We start from the raw sequence: 20,034 nt of genomic DNA, 5'->3' as shown, positions 1-20,034 counted from the left end.
CTTTTAAGTGCCCACCTCCTCACCATGAATGCTTTAAAAAGCACTGTTTATTTTTTGTGTTTTTTCAGATAATAAAAAAAGCTTTAAGTTTACACCATGGATAGCACCAAGGAGAAGAATGGCAATCACAAAGATGATCTTCTGCTTAGGGTGGGACTTAATGATAATAAAGCCGGAATGGAAGGATTAGATAAAGAGAAGATTAACAAAATTATAATGGAAGCCACAAAAGTATGTTTGTTGTTAATTTTGCTATCACTAATTTAGTAGCTTTTTAACTTTCTGTTTAAAATAAAATCAGTAAGTTTTAAATATCTTTTTTATTGTAGTCTTTAATATTTTAATGTATCTTATTAAAACAAATGGGTATGGAATAATCTCCCTTCTGTTCTGTTACTCTTGCTCTGGCCATCCAGTTTTCTGCCTCACATACACATAATGTGCATGTAAAAGCAAAATAACATACATGTTCTTTTCTCACCCTTGTTCTTAATAGAATACTGTAATTGTTGTGTTTTTTGTTTTTGTTTCAATTAATGTAACTTGGAGGTCTTTCTATATAAGTAAAGATCTTCATTTTTATGCCTGCAGTGTGAATATAACAAAATTTATTGAACTAGTCAGAATGTTTGTTTATGAACATATACGTCATTTCTAGTCTTTTGTTTTTAGCAACAATACTACAGAGAATAGCCTTGTATTTTATAACATTACACATGTAAGAGAGATTCTAGAAGTGGAATTATCCTACCAAATACAGAGAGCAAAAAAGGATATATGCATGTGCAATTTTCATGAATTGGCCAGTTGCCCTCCACAGTGGATGTATCAATTTAAATTTCCACGGCCAGTACACGAGAGTATGTTACCACGGCGCAGCTGTGCCAGTACAGTGTGTAACGAAGCTTTTGGATTTGTCAGTCGACAGTAATGTAGTGTAGCGTTAATTTGCATTTCTCTTCTGAAAAGTGAGATAGTGCATCTTTTCATAGGTTTAAAAAGCCACTTGTATTTTCCTTTTTTTGCAAACTGTCTCTTCTTGTCCTTCACACAATTTTCCATTAAAATTCTTGTATATCTTTTGACTTTGCTTATGGTACTTTGTCCTGTGCAGAAGTTTTTTTTGTTTGCTTTTTTATATGTACTTGAATTAGTCAACTACATATGCTTTTCTCCAAAGTCCTAAATGTTTTCTTCTAACATTTTTTGTTTCATTTGTATATTATGAAATATCCATGTAGAAAGGTGTAAAATTTAAGAAAATATCCTTATTCTTAAGAAATGCATGCCGATATCCACAGCAACTCACTTTTAAATGGTTTAGCCAAAAAGAGGAAGAGGAGCATTTGTGTGTGTTCGTGTGTGTGTGTGTGTGTGTATGCATGTTTGTGCAAGTGCACATATAGGAGTTGGAGTGCGTGTATGTGCATATACATAGCAGTTGTGGGAGAAACTAAACGTAACAGGAATCTAGGTGAGGACATATGGATGTTTATTGTACTATTCTTCCAACTGTTAGAAAATTTGGAAATTCCAAAATAAAAAGTTGAGCAAAAAATAATATTTTAAGTGTTTAACATGGAGATACCATTTTATTTTATTTTTATTTTTTTTATTTTTTTAAAGATTTTATTTATTTATTTGAGAGAGAGAGAATGAGAGAGAGCATGAGAGGGAGGAGGGTCAGAGGGAGAAGCAGACTCCCTGCTGAGCAGGGAGCCCGATGCGGGACTCGATCCCAGGACTCCAGGATCATGACCTGAGCCGAAGGCAGTCGCTTAACCAACTGAGCCACCCAGGCGCCCTGGAGATACCATTTTAAAAGTAAAAGAATTGAGATGAAGTAAGCAAACAAAATATATGGACCCTGATTGGATCTTGGTTTGAACAAATATTTTTGGAACATTTAAGGGAATTTGAATATGGAGAGTGTACTAGATAGTATGAAAGAATTATTGTTAATTGTATTAGCTGTGAAAATGCTATTATGATTATGTAGGAAAATGGCCTTATTTTTATTTTTATTTATTTTTATTTATTTTTTAAGATTTTATTTATTTATTTGACAGAGAGAGACACAGTGAGAGAGGGAACTCAAGCAGGGGGAGTGGGAGAGGGAGAAGCAGGCTTCCCGCAGAGCAGGGAGCCCAATGCGGGGCTCCATCTCAGGACTCTGGGATCATGACCTGAGCTGAAGGCAGACCCTTAACGACTGAGCCACCCAGGCGCCCCCTTATTTTTATTTTTTTAAATTAAAAAAAATTTGGGGGGGGGAGAGAAAGAGCACGTGCGAACAGTGGGGAGGGGCAGAAAGAAGGGAAAGAGAGAGAATCTCTAAGCTGGCTCCACACCTGGCTTGGAGCCCCATGTGGGGCTCGATTTCAGGACCCTGAGATTATGACCTGGGCTGTAATCAAGAGATGGATGCTTAACCAACTGAGCCACCCAGGTGCCCCACAATGACCTTATTTTTAATGATGCATAATAAAATACTGTATGGAATAGTTAAATGTCATTATATCTGTAATTTAAAACAGTTCAGTTAAAAAAAAATCAATGAAGGGGGCACCTGGGTGGCTCAGTCGGTTAAGCGTCTGCCTTCGGCTCAGGTCATGATCCCAGGACTCTGGGATCGAGCCCCACGTCTGGCTCCCTGCTCCACGGGGAGCCTGCTTCTCCCTCTCCCTTTGCCTCTCCCCCTGCGTGTGCTCTCTCTCACTATCTCTGTCACTATCTGTCTCTCTCTATCAAATAAATAAATAAAATCTTAAAAAAATTTTTTTAAAAAATCAATGAAGGAAATAAGGCAAAATGTTTGTTGTTAAATCTCAGTGATAGTTTTATATATTTGTTTATTGTACTGCTCTGTTTCTCTGTTTGAGACTTTTGTGAAATTTTGACCATAAAACTTAAAAATAGGAATAAAACCTATGCCCCTAGTTTTCAGGTTAAGAAATAGAATATTTAAGCCATCCTAGATTTCCCTATCTTTCCTCTCTCTTCTCTGTGTCCCAGTAACACTTATTAAATAGTTCATCCTTTTCTTACTGATCTGCAGTGCTTTCTTCTATTCCACTGGATTATTTGTTATTATATCTTCACAGCATGATCTTAATTATAGTACTTTATAATAAGTCTTGATAACAGCTAGGACAAGTTATTTTTTTGCACTTTGTTCTTTTTCAAGGGTATCTTAGATATTCTCAAAACTTTGCTCTACCACATAAACCACTGAACAATGTGGGGGTTAGGATCACTGAACCCCCTCCCCCCACATACACACACAGTTGAAAACCCATGTACAACTTTTGAATCCTCCAAAATTAACTGCTAATAGCCTACTGTTGACTGGAAGCTTTACCAGTAACATGAATAGTTGGTTAACACAAAATTTGTATATTATGTGTATTATATATTACAATAAAGTAAGCTAGAAAAAAGAAAATATTATTAAGAAATCTTAAGGGAGAGAAAATACATTTATAGTACTGTACTATATTTATTGAAAAAAACTCCATGTATAAGTGGACCTGTGCAGTTCAAACCCATGATATTCAAGGTTCAACTGTATAGACATGTCAATCATAGAACGATATATACATATCATCTGATTGACATGTATGAATCATATAATATATGTATACATATGTGATTTATATTTTATATGCCTTACATATATTTATATATTAATATATTAAAATATTTATATATTTTATATATTATTTCTCTAGTGTGGGGGGATGGGAAGTTCATCATAAATATCTTTTTTAAATTGAAATTTTCTAATTGTTACGGCTTCACAGCAAGCAGTTTACTTCTTTAAAAGTTTTATCAGAAAATTTTAAACATACACAAAATTAGAATACTAAAGTGAATTCCTGGGTAATCCTCACCCACCATCAATAGTTACCAACATTTTTGTAAATATTATTTCATCTATGTTACCCTCCCTACTGAATTTTGGAGATAGAGATTGGAGTATTTTAAAACAAATCCCAATAACTTGGACAAATTTCAAGAAATTTACAATTTTTCCAAAACTGACTCAAGAAAATATGGAAAATCTAAATAGATCTTTAACAAGGAAATAATTTAGTAATTAAAAATCTTCCCTGTACCCGTCCCCCCCAGCAAAAAAAACCAGGTCACAATGGCTTCAGTGGTGAATTTTTTTTTTTTTAAGATTTTTTATTTATTTGTCAGAGAGAGAGAGAGGGAGAGAACACAAGCAAGGGGAGAGCAGGCAGAGGGAGAAGCAGGATCCCTGCTGAGCAGGGAGCCCAATGCAGGGCTTGATCCCAGGACCCTGGGATCACGACCTGAGCCGAAGGCAGACACTTAACTGACTGAGCCACCCAGGCATCCCTTCAGTGGTGAATTTTATCTGACATTTAAAGAAGAAATAATACCAGTATGCCACAAGCCCTTACAGACAATAAAGAAGGATATAACCCTTACAAACTCATTCTATGAGATCAGTATCACCTTGACATCGTTGCCAGACAAGCAGAAGATTATAGATCATTGTAAATATAAAAGTCCTCAACAAAACGTTAGCAAACTGAATCCAACAATATAAAAGAAAGGTTATATACCATGACCAAGTGGGATTTATTCCAGGAATGCACTTTTCTCCTAAAATCAGGGACAAGGCAAGGATCCCTTCTCTCATGTCTTCTATGCAACACAGTCCTAAAGTTCTAGTGTAGTCAGGCAATGAAAAGAAATAAAAGGCATTTGGATTGGAAAGGAAAAACTAAAACTATCTCTTCACAAATAACATGATGTTACATATAGAAGCTCTGAAGGAATTTCAAAAGGAATGCCACAGTTTTACCATGAAAATTACAAAAATTCATTGAGCGCAGGTAAAGATTTAAAAAATGGAGAGACGGGGCACCTGGGTGGCTCAGTCGGTTAAGCGTCTGCCTTTGGCTCAGGTCATGATCTCAGGGTCCTGGGATCGAGCCCTGCATTGGGCTCCCTGCTCTGCGGGAAGTCTGCTTCTCCCTCTCCCACTCCCCCTGCTTATGTTCCCTCTCTCGCTGTATCTCTCTCTGTGTCAAATAAATAAAAATCTTTAAAATAAAATAAAATAAATGGAAAGACATTACATGTTCAAGAATGAGAAGACTTAATATTGTTAAAAGGATAGTTCTCCCCAAATTGATCTGCAGATTCAATGTAATTCCCCATCCAAATTACAGAGGCTTTTTTTTTTCTTCTGCAGAAATTGATTAACAGACCCTAAAATTTATGTGGAAATGCAAAAACATCTAAAATAACCAAAACCAGAGTGCCTGGGTGGCTCAGTCGGTTAGGTGTCTGCCTTCGGCTGGGGTCATGGTCCTGGGGTCCTGGGATCAAGTCCCACGTCAGGCTCCCTGCTCAGTGGGGAGCCTGCTTCTCCCTCTCCCTCAGCTGCTCTCCCTACTTATGCTCTCTCCCTTCCTCTCTTTCTCTCTCAAGTAAATAAGTAAAATCTTTAAAAATAAAATAAAATAAAATAGCCAAAACAGTTTTGAAAAGGAAAAACATGGAGGTCTTTGACTTTCCTGTTTTAGAACTTACTCTAAAGCTACAGTTCTCAAGACAGTGTGGTACTGTCATAAGGTTAGACATATTGAACAATGGAGCAGAATTAAGAGTCCAGAAGTAAATCTTTGTATTGATACTTTATTGATTTTTGATAAAAGTACCAAGGCGGAAGGATAGTCTGTTCAGCAAATAATCCTGGGACAACTGGATATCCACATGCTAAAAAGATGAACTGAGACCCTCAATTCATACCATACACAAGTTGAACTCAAAACTGAGTGAAATGTAAGAGCTAATGCAGTAAAAACTTCTAGAAGATAGGAGAAAATCTTTGAGACATTTGGTTAGACAAGCATTTATTAGGTACGACAGCAGAATCGCAATCAATAAAAGAAAAAGTCGACAAGTCAGACCTCATCAGATTTCAAAACTTTTGCACTTCAAAGACACAATTAAAAAAGAAAATGATAAGCAACATACTAGTATAAAATATTTGCAAAATATTTATCTGATAAAGGATTTACATCCAGAATATACAGAGAATTCTTACAAATTATTAATAAGACAACCTAATAAAAAATGGGCAAAAGATATAAATAGACATTTCACTAAAGGTATAAGAATAGCTCATAGCACATGAGAAGATGTTCAACATCATTAGTCATCAGGGAAATGCAAATTAAAACCACAATGAGGTGCCAATCACAGTATTATAGCCTAGAATGGCTATGAGATAGACAATAACAAATATTGATAAGGATATGGAAAAATTGGAACCTCATACATTGCTGGTGGGATTATAAAATGGTTCAACCCCTTTGGAAAACAGTCTGGCAGTTCCTCAAAAGGTTTAACATGGAGTTAGCATATGACACAGAGATTCCACTCCTGGGTACCTCAGGAAAGTGAAAACATATGTCCATGCAAACATGTATATACAAATGTTCATTGCAGCATTTTTCATAAAAGCCATAAAGTAAACATAATCTAAATTTCCATCAACCTGATGAGTGGATAGATGTAGATGTTATGTTTAGTGATGGGATGATAGGTAATTTTCTAAAAGTGATTTTCTACATTTTCTTTAATGGCTAACATTAAAATTTTTTAAATACTTTATTTTTTTATTTTTTATTATTTTTTTAGAAAAGGTGGGGCGGGGGAGAGAGTCTTAAGCAGGCTCCATGCCCAGCATGGAACCCGACACAGGGCTCAATTTCACAACCCCGATATCATGACCTGAGCCGAAATCAAGAGTCAGGTGCTTAACTGACTAAGCCACCCAGGCGCCCCTTAAGTGCTTTTTAAGTAAAAGTGAAGGAGATAACCAATGACCCAAATGACTAAGGCCTCGGATATGCCCCGTGGATCCTGTCTAGGACACATTGTTATTTTCTAAGTAATATATCTGTACTCATCTCAAAGAGTTTGTACTGTGTAAATACTGCCTCAAAAATTCTAGGTAACTATAACTTCATTTTACAGGCGAGGAAATTGAGACATAGAAAAATTAAGTAGTTTTAGGGTTCCCAGCTAGTAAGTAGTGGAGCTAAGTTTTGAATTCGGTTATTCTGATTCTAGTCTATACCGTTTGCCACCACGGTTATACTACTAATGCTTTCCTTCTGACACTTTTCTTGTGCTTTGTTTGTTTTCTTACATAGGGGTCCAGATTTTATGGAAATGAGCTCAAGAAAGAAAAGCAAATCAACCAACGAATTGAAAATATGATGCAACAAAAAGCTCAATTTACCAGCCAACAGCTAAGGAAAGCACAATTACAGGTATTAATTTAATTGTTAAATAAAGTGGAAGCTGGTAGAATAGTAATTGATAGTTAAAATGCATCATGGTCAAGTCATAACTGAAAACAAGGTAATAGGTAAATGTTCATTATATTGTAAGGAATAAAATTTGACAGAGGTGCATACTTTATTAAATATTACTCTATTCTTTTATATCAAGACCCCATACCTAGGCATTGTCACCTCCATTATACAGAAGAGTAAATGGAGCCCTAGTTAGGGTAAATAACTTGCCTAGCTTCAGAGCTAGGATTTAATCCAAAGCTTATGTTCTTTTTATTATATACATATTTTGTAGCTAGAAAAAGGCCACAAGATAAATGTTTTCTTCAATGCCGATTTTACAAAAATGATTTGGGGGAACATGTTAACTAATTAAATTAGAAATTTAACACATAATTGTGTTGTACTAAAACTAGGGTAGAATGCCAAATGTGCATGAATTTTTAAGATAAAACACCAGACTGGAGGCTTTTGGCTTTTCCACCATCTTTGGGGAATAAATAATCAAGAGTTTCCTCCGGTATTTAAAACTATTTCAGGAGGAAGGTTTGAGTAGAGCAAAGCTGCAGGGCATTGTGTTCTCATAGTTCTCATAGATCGAGAACTCAAAGTAGTCAATCTTCTGCTAGTAAAACTGAAGTTTACTTTTATTTTTTTAATTTTATTTTTTATAAAGTTTACTTTTATTTTTTTAATTTTATTTTTTATAAAGTTTACTTTTATTATTTTCCATTATATGTTGTTTATTTCCAATCATAATTAACAATAAACTCCTAATTATATGTATATTACTCTCACAATAGACTTCCTTTCTAATTGTATCTGTCACATAATATTACATGGTATAAAGTTTACTTTTAAAGACAGTTTTTACCCTCTATCAAAATCTGATTCAATTTAACAAAGCACTTTAGGCCATTAATAATGATAAAATTATGGGGCGCCTGGGTGGCTCAGTTGGTTAAGCGACTGCCTTCGGCTCAGGTCATGATCCTGGAGTCCCTGGATCGAGTCCCGCATCGGGCTCCCTGCTCGGCAGGGAGCCTGCTTCTCCCTCTGACCCTCCCACCCTCATGTGCTCTCTCTCTCTCATTCTCTCTGTCTCAAATAAATAAATAAAATCTTTAAAAAAAAAAAATGATAAAATTATGTTAATCTTCTACGCTACAAAATTCTTCTCATGATAGAGTTCAGAAATGATAAATTTTATTCTTCTTTATCAAACTATACTGTGTCATTTTTTTTATATATGCTTTCCTAGAGCACAAGCTAATTTTTTATGTTATGTGTTAAGTGGTCTGCTATCATGGCAAAAGATCATTTGCCTTTGTCTTTCAAACCATCATTTTTAGTGCTTCAGAGTGTTCTACTATATGGAGGTACCAGAATTTATTTACCTTATCCCACCAGGGTTTCAGTTTTTTGTTTTATATATAACCTTGTGATGATCATTCTTATCTATATATGTTTGCACTCCTGTCCTGTTATTTTCACCAAACATAGTACAGTTTTACATTTTCAACATAAGAGTGCTAGTTTCCTCACATACTTGTTTAAAACTAGATTTTATTAATTTTATCAGTCTTTTAGCTTTTGCTGGTAATGTCCAAATATTATTTCATGGTTATTTTAATTTGTCCTTCTTAGATAATAAGAGGGAAAGAATATGTTCTCTCATATTAGCTGTTAATATTTCATTCCTATGGGCATTTCCTTCCTTTTTTATTCTATTAGTATATAGGCTAAGTAGCTGGCACAAGAGACCCCAAAATACAATGGTTCAAATCAGATAAGAGTTTCTTTCTTTCTCACATAATAGTAAGTAGTCCCAACTGATTGGGTGGTTCTGCTCACCATAGTAATTTAGGGACATCGGTTCTACATCGGGTTGTTCTATCATCCCCTAAGTGTTATCCTTACCTGGACTGACAAAATGGGATTATCTCTAGTCTGTATTTCAGCCCCCAGTAAGGAAGAAAGAATGAGGGGAAAAAAAATGAAAGGTGAGTAATTTGCTATTCAACAAATAAAAGAGAAGTTGCTCATATTACGTCAGCTCACATTCTTTTGACAAGAATTTAAGTTTCATGGCCACACCTAACTGCAGGAGAAGCTGTACAGAATAGTTTCCAGCTGGGTGGCCATATGCCCAGATAAAAATCTATTACTATGAAAGGAAGAGAGAATGGATTTGGGGGTTCAACTAGCAGTCCAAAACAGTATCCTCTGCCTCCATTTCTAGAGGAGTTTATATGTTTTTTCTCTTGATTAATACATCTTATCATAAGTTAAAGATTTTTTTCCTCTGCCATTTGTTGTAAATATTTTCCCAATATGTTGTTTGTCTTTTAATCATGGAGGGTTTTTTTTTTTTCTATACAGTTTTAAATGTTTATGTAATCAAAAACAGCAGTATTGAAAAACATTTTTTTCTTGGCTTTTGTATTGAAAGCATAGAAAGTTATTCCTTACGACCAAGCCTGTAGGTTCTTTTAGTATTTTTATAGATTTTGTTTATCTTTAGTCCATTTGGAATTTGTTTTTGTTTTTGTTTTAGAGGGAGAGAGAAGGAGTGGGGAGGGGGGAAAGATAGAGGGGGAAAGAGAGAGAGAATCTTAAGCAGGCTCCCTGCCTAGCGCAGAGCCTGAGACATGGGGCTCTATCTCATGCCCCTGAGATCATGACCTGAACCGAAATTAAGAGTCGGAGGCTTAACTGACAGAGCCACCCAGGCGCTCCTGGAATTTGTTTTAATGTAAGATGTTAAGTATTTTTTTCTTAAATGGTGAGTATTATGTTTTCACTAATAGTATTATTCTTTCTAAATGGTGATTCATTTGTCCCAACACCATTTATTGAATCATGAGTCCTTTCTCCACTGAACTGAATGAGGCACTTCCATATACTAAGTTCTCATTGTACTCATTGATTTGTTTCTGGATTCTCTCTCTTACTCAATTGAATCTTTTCCTGTATCAGTACCATGCACTTTTAGTTATTCAATGATAATAACACTTTAATATCCTCCCTTGCTACTATTCTTTAAAATTTTTTTCTCATACGTTGTTTCTTTCAAATAAATTGGAGCATCCTTTCAACAAGTTAAAATTCCATTCTGTCTATAATAGCATTGTTTTTAAATTGATATTAATCCTTGGCAATTTATTTTCAGAACTTCTTTCTGGTAAGTTTTATTGATCTATACAAATATCTCTAATAAAATTTTAAAGATAAAATGCATATGAATCATGCAATAAAATAACTTTTTGCTGTTTGCTCTTTTTAAAGCTCATATCCTTAAATATGCTAATAATTTGAAGGATTAGAAAATACTTTATATTGTATAACAGAGCTTCACATTTTGTTACAGTTTTAGTTGACCATTTCTTGGGAGACTGACATCTTTTGCAAGGGAAGTGGCAGGAAATATGTTTTATGTTAATTGTTAAATTGTTTCATTTGTTGAACTTCCTTTAAAAGAAATTGTATAAATGGGAGGAGATTAAGGAAATCCTAAAGAATCTAAAAGATCTGAGAGAAAGAGAGGTTTTCATGGGAAATGCATTTCTATTCTAGAGTCATACAATTTCCAAATAATAGATTTTATTATGTGTACTACGATGGTAGGAACTATTATTGCTAGTCAAGCTGTGGTAACTAACCTCTGTTGGCATGAACTCCCACAGTTTATTCAGAACCTAAGTGTTCTCCTCTCTGTCCTACCCTCATTAGACTTGTTAAAGATGCAATCATTTTTGTAGCTGCTTAAACATCTTGTTGTAACATGGATTCATAAATTGAATAGACAACCATTCATGTTGTATTAAATGGCAACTACACAGCAAATCAGTGCATTTTGACTATTTTAACAATTGCTTTTATGAACTTAGTTTTCCTGAACAATTTTTAGGGTAATTATAAGTTAAGAAAATGAAAAACAATATTTCTGAAATAGTCTCCTGAATGTAATCAAAAAAGGATTTTTTTAATGCAAATAAAACATAATATTGATATAAAACACTATTGGAGCTTGGTTTGAAGTTATTTCAGTGTTAAAGACATTTTAAGATCCATTTTAGGGAAACATCATAAAATAATGGAAAGAGTACAGCCTTTGGAGTAACTTGATTTACAGGTCTACTGCTAACATTTTCCAGCTGTGTGACTTAGGGCAGATTACTGCATCTTACTGAGGTTTAGTTTTCTCCTCTCTAAAATGAGAATAATTATCATCTCAGAATTATTTTGACCATTAAATGAGTTAACATGAGAAGTACTTAGCATGTTATATAACACATATGATATACTCAATAAATGTCACTTTTATTTCTAAAATTATAGGTTATATCATTAAGCCCTTTCCATATCCCTGGATAAGTACATTACACGAGTACCTCTTTTAATTCTTTAAACCTTTGGGGGTTGGTTTAGTCCCAGTTTACAAATAAAATAAGAATGAGGGTTAACTTGCCCATTATCATGTAACTAATAAGTGGCGGAGCTGAAACCCACAAGAAGCTCTTATTCTTAACCATGGTTCTTAACGGTGGCAAAAGGGATAACATACATACATGTTAGAGGCTCAGATCAGAACTTGGGAGTCATTTGGAAGGAAAAATGGAAGAAAGGAAAACATGAATGAAGATTTCAGTAGAAGAAATTTGAAAAAAGCAGGGTGGTGTGCATTTGGTAGATGCAGAGAAAAAAATGTTTAGAGAAGGGTGACTAATGAGAGTAGAGGAAAATGGAATGTGTGAGTCACTCAGTGGGGAGGTTTCCTTTTGGCAACTGCACTTGTGCTTTGGGCACAGAAAAGATAATAGATTGCTGAAGAAACTGTCATAGAATTATTGTATGAGGCTAAGGAGAACTTTTTTCCATTTGGTTTGCTTTATATTTATTATCTTTTTCCTTTCCAGTATTTCTGGGTTAAGATACTTCAAATGCTCCCTTATTCTCAGTCGACTCATATCTTAGGTATATTTTCTGGATTAACATATAGTAGTTTTTAATCCACCCTTATTTTCATTAGTCTCCATGATTTGTTTACATCTTTTTTTTCTTTTTAACATCAGGATGCTCTTCTCTAATTTACAGTTGAGGTACTGGAAGAAGTAGTTGTTTTAAATCTGGATGATAGACTGGAGTAATGTTGAAAAGTTCCATTTATTAGGTGTGGTGTCTCATTGCATGAGATCAGCCTTCTCCAAAATTTTTCTACACATACTACCTTCTCTTTTTTAAGCAGAAATATATATATATATATATATATATATATATATATATATATATATGCTACGAAGCTCACCTCTTTCTGTCTGATAAGGAAAGAATTTGAAGGCAAATAAGGTCCTTTTCCTGGTGGAACTCATAATTGGTATCTAATACAGTAAGTGCATAGTAACAGCAGGAAAACAACTAAGGGAACACTGAATTCTGTGGCATGAAGGACAGAGATCTAATTAAGCTACAGAGAGATATCTGAGCTTACCCTTCAAGGCTTTATGACAGAACTCGGAAGGGCATTCTAGACAAAGGAACAGCCTGAAGAAGGCACAGCGCACCCCAGGTCGTTCAATGAGTTGCAGCCAAACAGGAGCAGACCCTATAGAGGCTCACTGTGGCTACTGGAGACAAATAGGATTCAGGGTGATTATTTCTTTTTCTTTTTTTTTTTTTAATTTTATTATGTTATGTTAATCACCATACATTACATCATTAGTTTTTGATGTAGTGTTCCATGATTCATTGTTTGCGTATAACACCCAGTGCTCCATTCAATATGTGCCCTCTTTAATACCCATCACCAGGCTAACCCATCCCCCCACCCCCCCTCCCCTCTAGAACCCTCAGTTTGTTTCTCAGAGTCCATCGTCTCTCATGGTTCCTCTCCTCCTCTGATTTCCCCCCCTTCATTTTTCCCTTCATACTGTCTTCTTTTTTTTTTTTAACATATAATGTATTATTTGTTTCAGAGGTACAGGTCTGTGATTCATCAATCTTACATAATTCACAATGCTCACCATAGCACATACCCTCCCCAATGTCTATCACCCAGGCACCCCATCCCTCCCACCCCCCCCACCACTCCAGCAACCCTCAGTTAGTTTCCTGAGATTAAGAATTCCTCATATCAGTGAGATCATATGGTACATGTCTTTCTCTGATTGAGTTATTTTGCTTAGCATAATACCCTCTAGTTCCATCCACGTCGTTGCAAATGGCAAGATTCTGTTGTGTTTTTTTTTTTTTTGATGGCTGCATGATATTCCATTGTATATATATACCACCTCTTCTTTATCCATTCATCTGTTGATGGACATCTTGGCTCTTTCCATAGTTTGGCTATTGTGGACATTGCTGCTATAGAAACATTGGGGTGCACATACCCCTTTGGATCACTACATTTGTATCTTTGGGGTAAATACCCAGTAGTGCAATTGCTGGGTCATACGGTAGCTCTATTTTCAACTTTTTGAGGAACCTCCATACTGTTTTCCAGAGTGGCTGCACCAGCTTGCATTCCTACCAACAGTGTAGGAAGGTTCCCCTTTCTCTGCATCCTCGCCAACATCTGTCGTTTCCTGACTTGTTAATTTTAGCCATTCTGATTGGTGTGAGGTGGTATCTCATTGAGGTTTTGATTTGGATTTCCCTGATGCCAAGTGATGTTGAGCACTTTTTCATGTGTCTGTTGGCCATTTGGATGTCTTCTTTGGAAAAATGTCTGTTCATGTCTTCTGCCCATTTCTTGATTGGATTATTTGTTCTTTGGGTGTTGAGTTTGATAAGTTCTTTGTAGATTTTGGATACTAGCCCTTTATCTGATATGTCATTTGCAAATATCTTCTCCCATTCTGTAGGTTGTCTTTTGGTTTTGTTGACTGTTTCCTTTGCTGTGCAAAAGCTTTTTGTCTTGGTGAAGTCAGGGTGATTATTTCTAAAAGAGAAGTTGTAGGCTTAACCTGCAGCTAGTGGGAAGCTAGTGTCACTATAATGCTAAGAAGGAAGGCCATGAAAAAAAAATTTTGCAGAATGGAAGCAAGGTTGAAGTCCAACAAGAAGAAAAAGGCAAATTATACCCCTATAACTTTCCACTTTTGAAAACACCTGCTATAGGGATCGCCACATGATAGAAATTGCTTTCATTCCAGAGCTCACCCAGCTCGCTTGCTTATATCTGGCTCTTTTCCCCTCAGTTTTTTCTTTTTTTTTTTTAAAGATTTTATTTATTTATTTGACAGAGAGAGACACAGCAAGAGAGGGAACATAAGCAGGGGGAGTGGGAGAGGGAGAAGCAGGCTTCCCGCCGAGCAGGGAGCCCGATGTAGGGCTCCATCCCAGGACCCTGGGATCATGACCTGAGCCGAGGGCAGATGCTTAACAACTGAGCCACCCAGGCACCCCTCCCCCTCAGTTTTTGATTGTTTTGCTGTGCAGCTATCCATTGATCCTTTAGTCATAGATTACATTCATTAAACTTGTCCCATGTGCCAGCCACTCTTCCATGCTCTTTCTGTATTCCAGTATATTCAAAGTGATCATAGATCAAAATGGTCACACAGCCAGCCACCCTTGGCTGCAGGGAAAGCTGGGAAGCATATTTAGCTTCTTCAGCCTCTATAGTAGAGGCCACAAAAAAGGAACACTTGGAAATGTGTTACATAAACCCTTTTCTTACTGCCCTACTTTGGTTATTTTTACTTCCTTTCATTTCCCTTTCTTCTTTCTTATCAATCCAATGCTTTCTCACTAGAGAAATAAAAAGTGCTTTAAAGATTAAGGTTCTTCACTGTTATATGTGACATACATATTGAAGTTTCATGACAGAATAAATTATAGCTTATATTTTCAATTTTGATTTGTATTGACTAACAGTTACCAAATTTTAGCTTTATAAGGCATTTCTACAGAGGGAATGTTTACATTATGGTTGGTATATTCACTTGTACAATACTATTTAGCATAAACATAATATGCCAAAGAAGTATATAATTGTTCATTGTACATTTCCTTTGTTTCTGTCTTAAGACATTAATGTTATGAGTCAAATGAGAGATGTTTATTTTACCTAACCTGAAGCTTTTTTTTTACAATAAGTTGGTCTTCAGATTTATAAAGCAGAAGAATCATTTGATACAATCAGTTGGAATAGTTCATTTATTCAGTAAATATTTATTACCTATCATGTGGTTGTAGTTATTGAGAGATTAAAGTGTTGGTAGGGCATGATATTTGAGATTTAACTGCCTGTCTTCATGAAAATAGAAGCAATTAGCAGCCTTAATAAATAACAATCAAGTATATATAGATAGGTGGGTGGATGGACAGGCAGAGAGAAATACCTACTAAAAGTGAGATTAATGTGATGACTGGTACCATTTCAATAGCATGTTGACTCAAAATATGTTAACTTTTTAAAAATTAAGGTTGACAGATTTGCAATGGAATTAGAACAGAGCCGGGATCTGAACAATACTATAGTGCACATTGACATGGATGCTTTCTACGCGGCTGTAGAAATGAGGGACAATCCAGAATTGAAGGATAAACCTATTGCTGTAGGATCAAAGACTATGTTGGTAAGTAGGTAAAGATCAAAGACAAAAAGGAAATTTCATAACATATTCGAATAAGCCTTACTGGTTCATGAAGGGAGAAGCCTTTAGTAAGCTCTGCCAGTTTGCTGGGCATTTTCCTGTGTGCTTTATATGCGTTCAATTACTGAATCCTTTCAACATCTCTTGCGGTACAAATTTTTATTTCCATTTGACAGACAAAAAACAAACTCAGAGAGGTGTTTAAAAACTTCCCTAAAGTTACAAACCTGGTGAATGGTAGAGTGGCATTGTATCTTTCTGTTGCAAGCTGTATTTTTCTTAAGTTACTGTTCCAGTAAGAGGGAATTGGGGAAGAAAGAAAAGGAAGTGTTACTCCAGAGCAGGTTTGCAAGCAGGCCAAATCTAGTCTTTTTTTGTAAGTAAAATTTTATTGGAACAGTCACACCCATTCATTTGTTGTTGTATTAAAAGAGCAGAGTTGAGTAGCTGCAAGAGAGACCATATGATCTGCAAAGCCCAAAGTGACTACTATCTGGACCTTTACAGAAAAGGTTTGCCAACCTTAGGTCTAGGGTAATATATTTTATTATACTACTACTGTAATTAGTTTTTCTCATGACTTGGAACCTTTGCTTTTCTGATTACCATGTTGCTCTACCTTATCACCACCCTAACCATAGAAGGTAAAGATGACCAGGATTGCTATATGTGGCTAAAAATGTGTGGGGAATTAATAATGGCCCCTGGAATAGATGGATTTTGGTATTAAAAAACATATAAGAGAAACAAGGAGAGTTCTTCCCTGTTCCTAACTCCTTCAAATGCTTTAGATAGCTATAAACCTAATTCCTACTGAGTTACTATTTTATTATAATCTCTTTGTTTATCTTCTCTGCTCCCATAAGTATGCAGGCAACTAACAATCCAGGTTCCAAAACAATGTTCACCGAAAGACTACTCCCCTTTCCTACAAATCATCAGCTGATATTTGAAAAAAATGTATTTAATTTTATTAAGAATATATATCACCATATATTTATATGAAATTATCTATGTGTGCATATGTATATATATTTTAAAGCTAAACCCACTGCTAGATCTGCAAAATATTTTCCTTCCTATGAATTATATCCTCCTAAAAATTATTTCCAAATTCAAAATGATTATTTGCCATATTTAAACAAAGATTACTCCTTTTGTATGCTCAACTAATAGACTTCATTTCTAATGAGATTTGAAGTATAATTGCTTTTGTTCCATTAAATTCATAAAAGTGTTTTTACAAATTAATGGTAGTGATGGTGCATCTTTGATTATTTCAGTCTATTACAGTTAGAATTCTTTTTTGAATAATTTGATGGATCTTCAGAATGTTCTAAGTTAGCACTCATAGTTGGAACATAGACCCTTAGCAGTTATTTATTGCTGCATAACAAACCCCTTTAAGTACTTAGTGGTTAACCATTTATTTGCTCATGATTCTGTAATTTGAGCAGAGTACAATGGGTATAACTTTACTCTACCTGGGATTGGCTACAGTTATTTAGCTGGGGCTGCAGGATCCAAAATGGCTTTATTAACACACTTGGCCTTTCAGCCAAGGTGGCTGGAATGGCTTCCAGCCATTGAGCTTTCCCCTCTCCACATGGTACATCCTCATTTAGCAATTTAACCCAAGACCTTTACATAGTTGCTGGATCCCCAAGGAAGCAAAGGCTGAAGTTACAGACTTCATAATGCCTAGGCTTCAAGACTCACATAATGTCACTCCCTCACATTCTTCTAGTCAAAACAAGTCATAGTGCAAGTCACTTGGCATGAGGGACTAGAACCTACCCTTGGATAGGAGGAACTATAAAGTATTGTGGCTGTGATTTACAATCTACCACAAATCTAGCAGATAAAGGAAGTCGTATCATAAATTTTGTTCCAGATTTACTACAGATCTAGCTTGCTGTAGGATCAAAGAATATCCATTCCGTTAGACTTATTTATGTTTAAAACACTGATTTGTCTTTCTAATGCCATCTGCATTTTCTCTTCCAGAATACTGATCAAAGATTAGCATAGTTTTGAGTACTATCAAGATTTTTTTAAATGCCATTTGAAAGCCACTTATGGCAAATTGATACTATTATGAAGTAATCCCTTCATGTGATAGATTCTGTTTTACATTTCTTTGAATTTTCACTAGAGATTTCATTTGTGATAAAAAAAACTTTTTTATAAATGGTACTGTGGTATCATCATCAACAGGATTTAAAAGTAATGTTCTCCTTCTTACTTTCATAAATTTTTAGTTGCATCTCCTACTGAAAATGTTTTCACCAAAAAGGATATTCAAGCCTTAAGAAATAAAATGTAATTTTAAAAGCTCTTTTAAGCTTTCATCACTTCATTTTTTGAAATTTAATTTGGCTGACTATATAATAGAACCTTTGACTTTTGTTCTAAATGAAAAATTTCAAAACCTCAAATACTGCAAATTCCAAATCTATACTATTATACCATGCTGTTACTTTCTATACTGTTACTTTCATTTAACATCCATACTATTTGTACTATAACATTACTTTATAACTATTATTTTCATGTAATATCACCCACTATCATCCAAACTTTGATATATACTATATTACAGGTATGCCTTAGAACCAATGAAGTTTAGTTATTGGAAATGTAAGAGAACCTTTTTATTAGTCTTGTTTATTACCTGGTATCACATAAATATGGAGACAGTAGTGAGAGAGAGGGTCATGCTATCACAATACCATGATAGGATAAAGTAAAAGCTTGATTCGAGACTGTGGCCTATAAAACAAATGTCCTTGACTTGAAAATGCCCATCAGTAATGTGTTTCTTATGAATGCATTGATCGGTATGTCCATTTAGGTTTGTATATTTTTTCCCATGTGGTCTGTTTTCTTTCAGTCTACTTCGAATTATTATGCAAGGAGATTTGGTGTTCGCGCAGCCATGCCAGGATTTATTGCTAAAAGACTCTGCCCACAACTTATTATTGTGCCCCCAAACTTTGACAAATACCGAGCTGTGAGTACAGAGGTAAGTCTGATGAAGCACTCTTACTTACAGCCTTTCACTGATTTCCTGTCACCTACAAGTCCAAATGGCCTTAGCACATCAGAATTCAGCCTTCATTTATCCCTTTAAGTCTTACCTCCTACCACTTTTGATAACTGAGCTGAGTATACAGAATACACCCTTCTATTTCCCAGATCTTTGCTCTTCCACATATTTTTTCATCTGTTTAGAAACTCTTATCTACCTGGAAAACTTTGAATTGCCTAAATTATAATCTATATTAACCTTAGCTGTTTTTTTCTTAATGTGCAATATACATTTTTTTCTAGAATCACCTTATATTTATAATTTACATAATCTATTCATGTCATTAATTTCAACCTCTTTTGTGAATAGATTTTTTATCAAATGTTTTTAAACAGTAATGAAATTCCTTTATTTTGATTAACTGTTTTCCTTGCCCCACAGTCTAGTGAAGATGCTTATGAGCCTTTAATGTTCGAGAGACTGATAATCAAGAAAAAAAGGGAATCATCTTGCTTTGAAAAGGATCTCTGAAATATAAAGATTTGATTACTTAGCAAAATTGCCTGAACTGTCATATATGAAAAATTGCCATTTTCTCTATTTTTGATAACTGGACTATCGTTTAGCTAGTGCTAAAACTTAAATCATAAATTAAAATTTTAGAATACTACATCAGTTTCAGACTACTGTAGTAAAATGCATTGTGTTAAAGACTGCTGTCTGAATTGAAACCCTTAAAAAACTATGGCCTAAGCACTCACAACCATTTAGTCATGTAGATGATCTTTATATTCGCTCCTCTTATTTGTATTCCACCTCATGTACTCTAGAAATGAAACCTCCCCAAATTGGAATGGTACACCACCCCAAATTTTTAAAAAATCCTGTTTTTCATTCTTTCAATAACAGTCTGTGGCAGCAAGTGCTTTTTGCCTATCTCTGAAAAGGTGGTGGAGAAGGGGGAAGCACGTTCATGTGTGGTTACTGCTTGTCTTTTTTACCATATTCCTGATGAGAAAGACATAAAATGCTAACCTAAATATTACGGGCTTTCAAT

General features: G+C 35.1%; 1 protein-coding gene across 4 annotated transcripts in view; it reads left to right on the top strand.

The window, feature by feature from the left end:
• Positions 1 to 20,034, top strand: part of POLK (DNA polymerase kappa) — a 66,400-nt gene that overhangs the window by 21,544 nt on the left and 24,822 nt on the right. For all 4 annotated transcript variants that reach the window (XM_032404177.1, XM_032404178.1, XM_032404180.1 and 1 more), the window contains 4 exons: positions 69 to 231; positions 7,203 to 7,322; positions 15,776 to 15,928; positions 18,840 to 18,971. In XM_032404177.1, the coding sequence (XP_032260068.1) occupies positions 97 to 231; positions 7,203 to 7,322; positions 15,776 to 15,928; positions 18,840 to 18,971 (540 nt within the window). In that variant the 5' untranslated portion in view covers positions 69 to 96. The remainder of the gene's footprint in view (positions 1 to 68; positions 232 to 7,202; positions 7,323 to 15,775; positions 15,929 to 18,839; positions 18,972 to 20,034) is intronic.

This window comes from Phoca vitulina, unplaced genomic scaffold (assembly GCF_004348235.1).
Source record: "Phoca vitulina isolate PV1807 unplaced genomic scaffold, GSC_HSeal_1.0 scaffold6, whole genome shotgun sequence".
NCBI classification, from domain to species: Eukaryota; Metazoa; Chordata; class Mammalia; order Carnivora; family Phocidae; genus Phoca; species Phoca vitulina.
The sequence above is the reverse complement of the archived record's forward strand: the minus strand, read 5'-3'. Positions and strand labels throughout refer to the sequence as shown.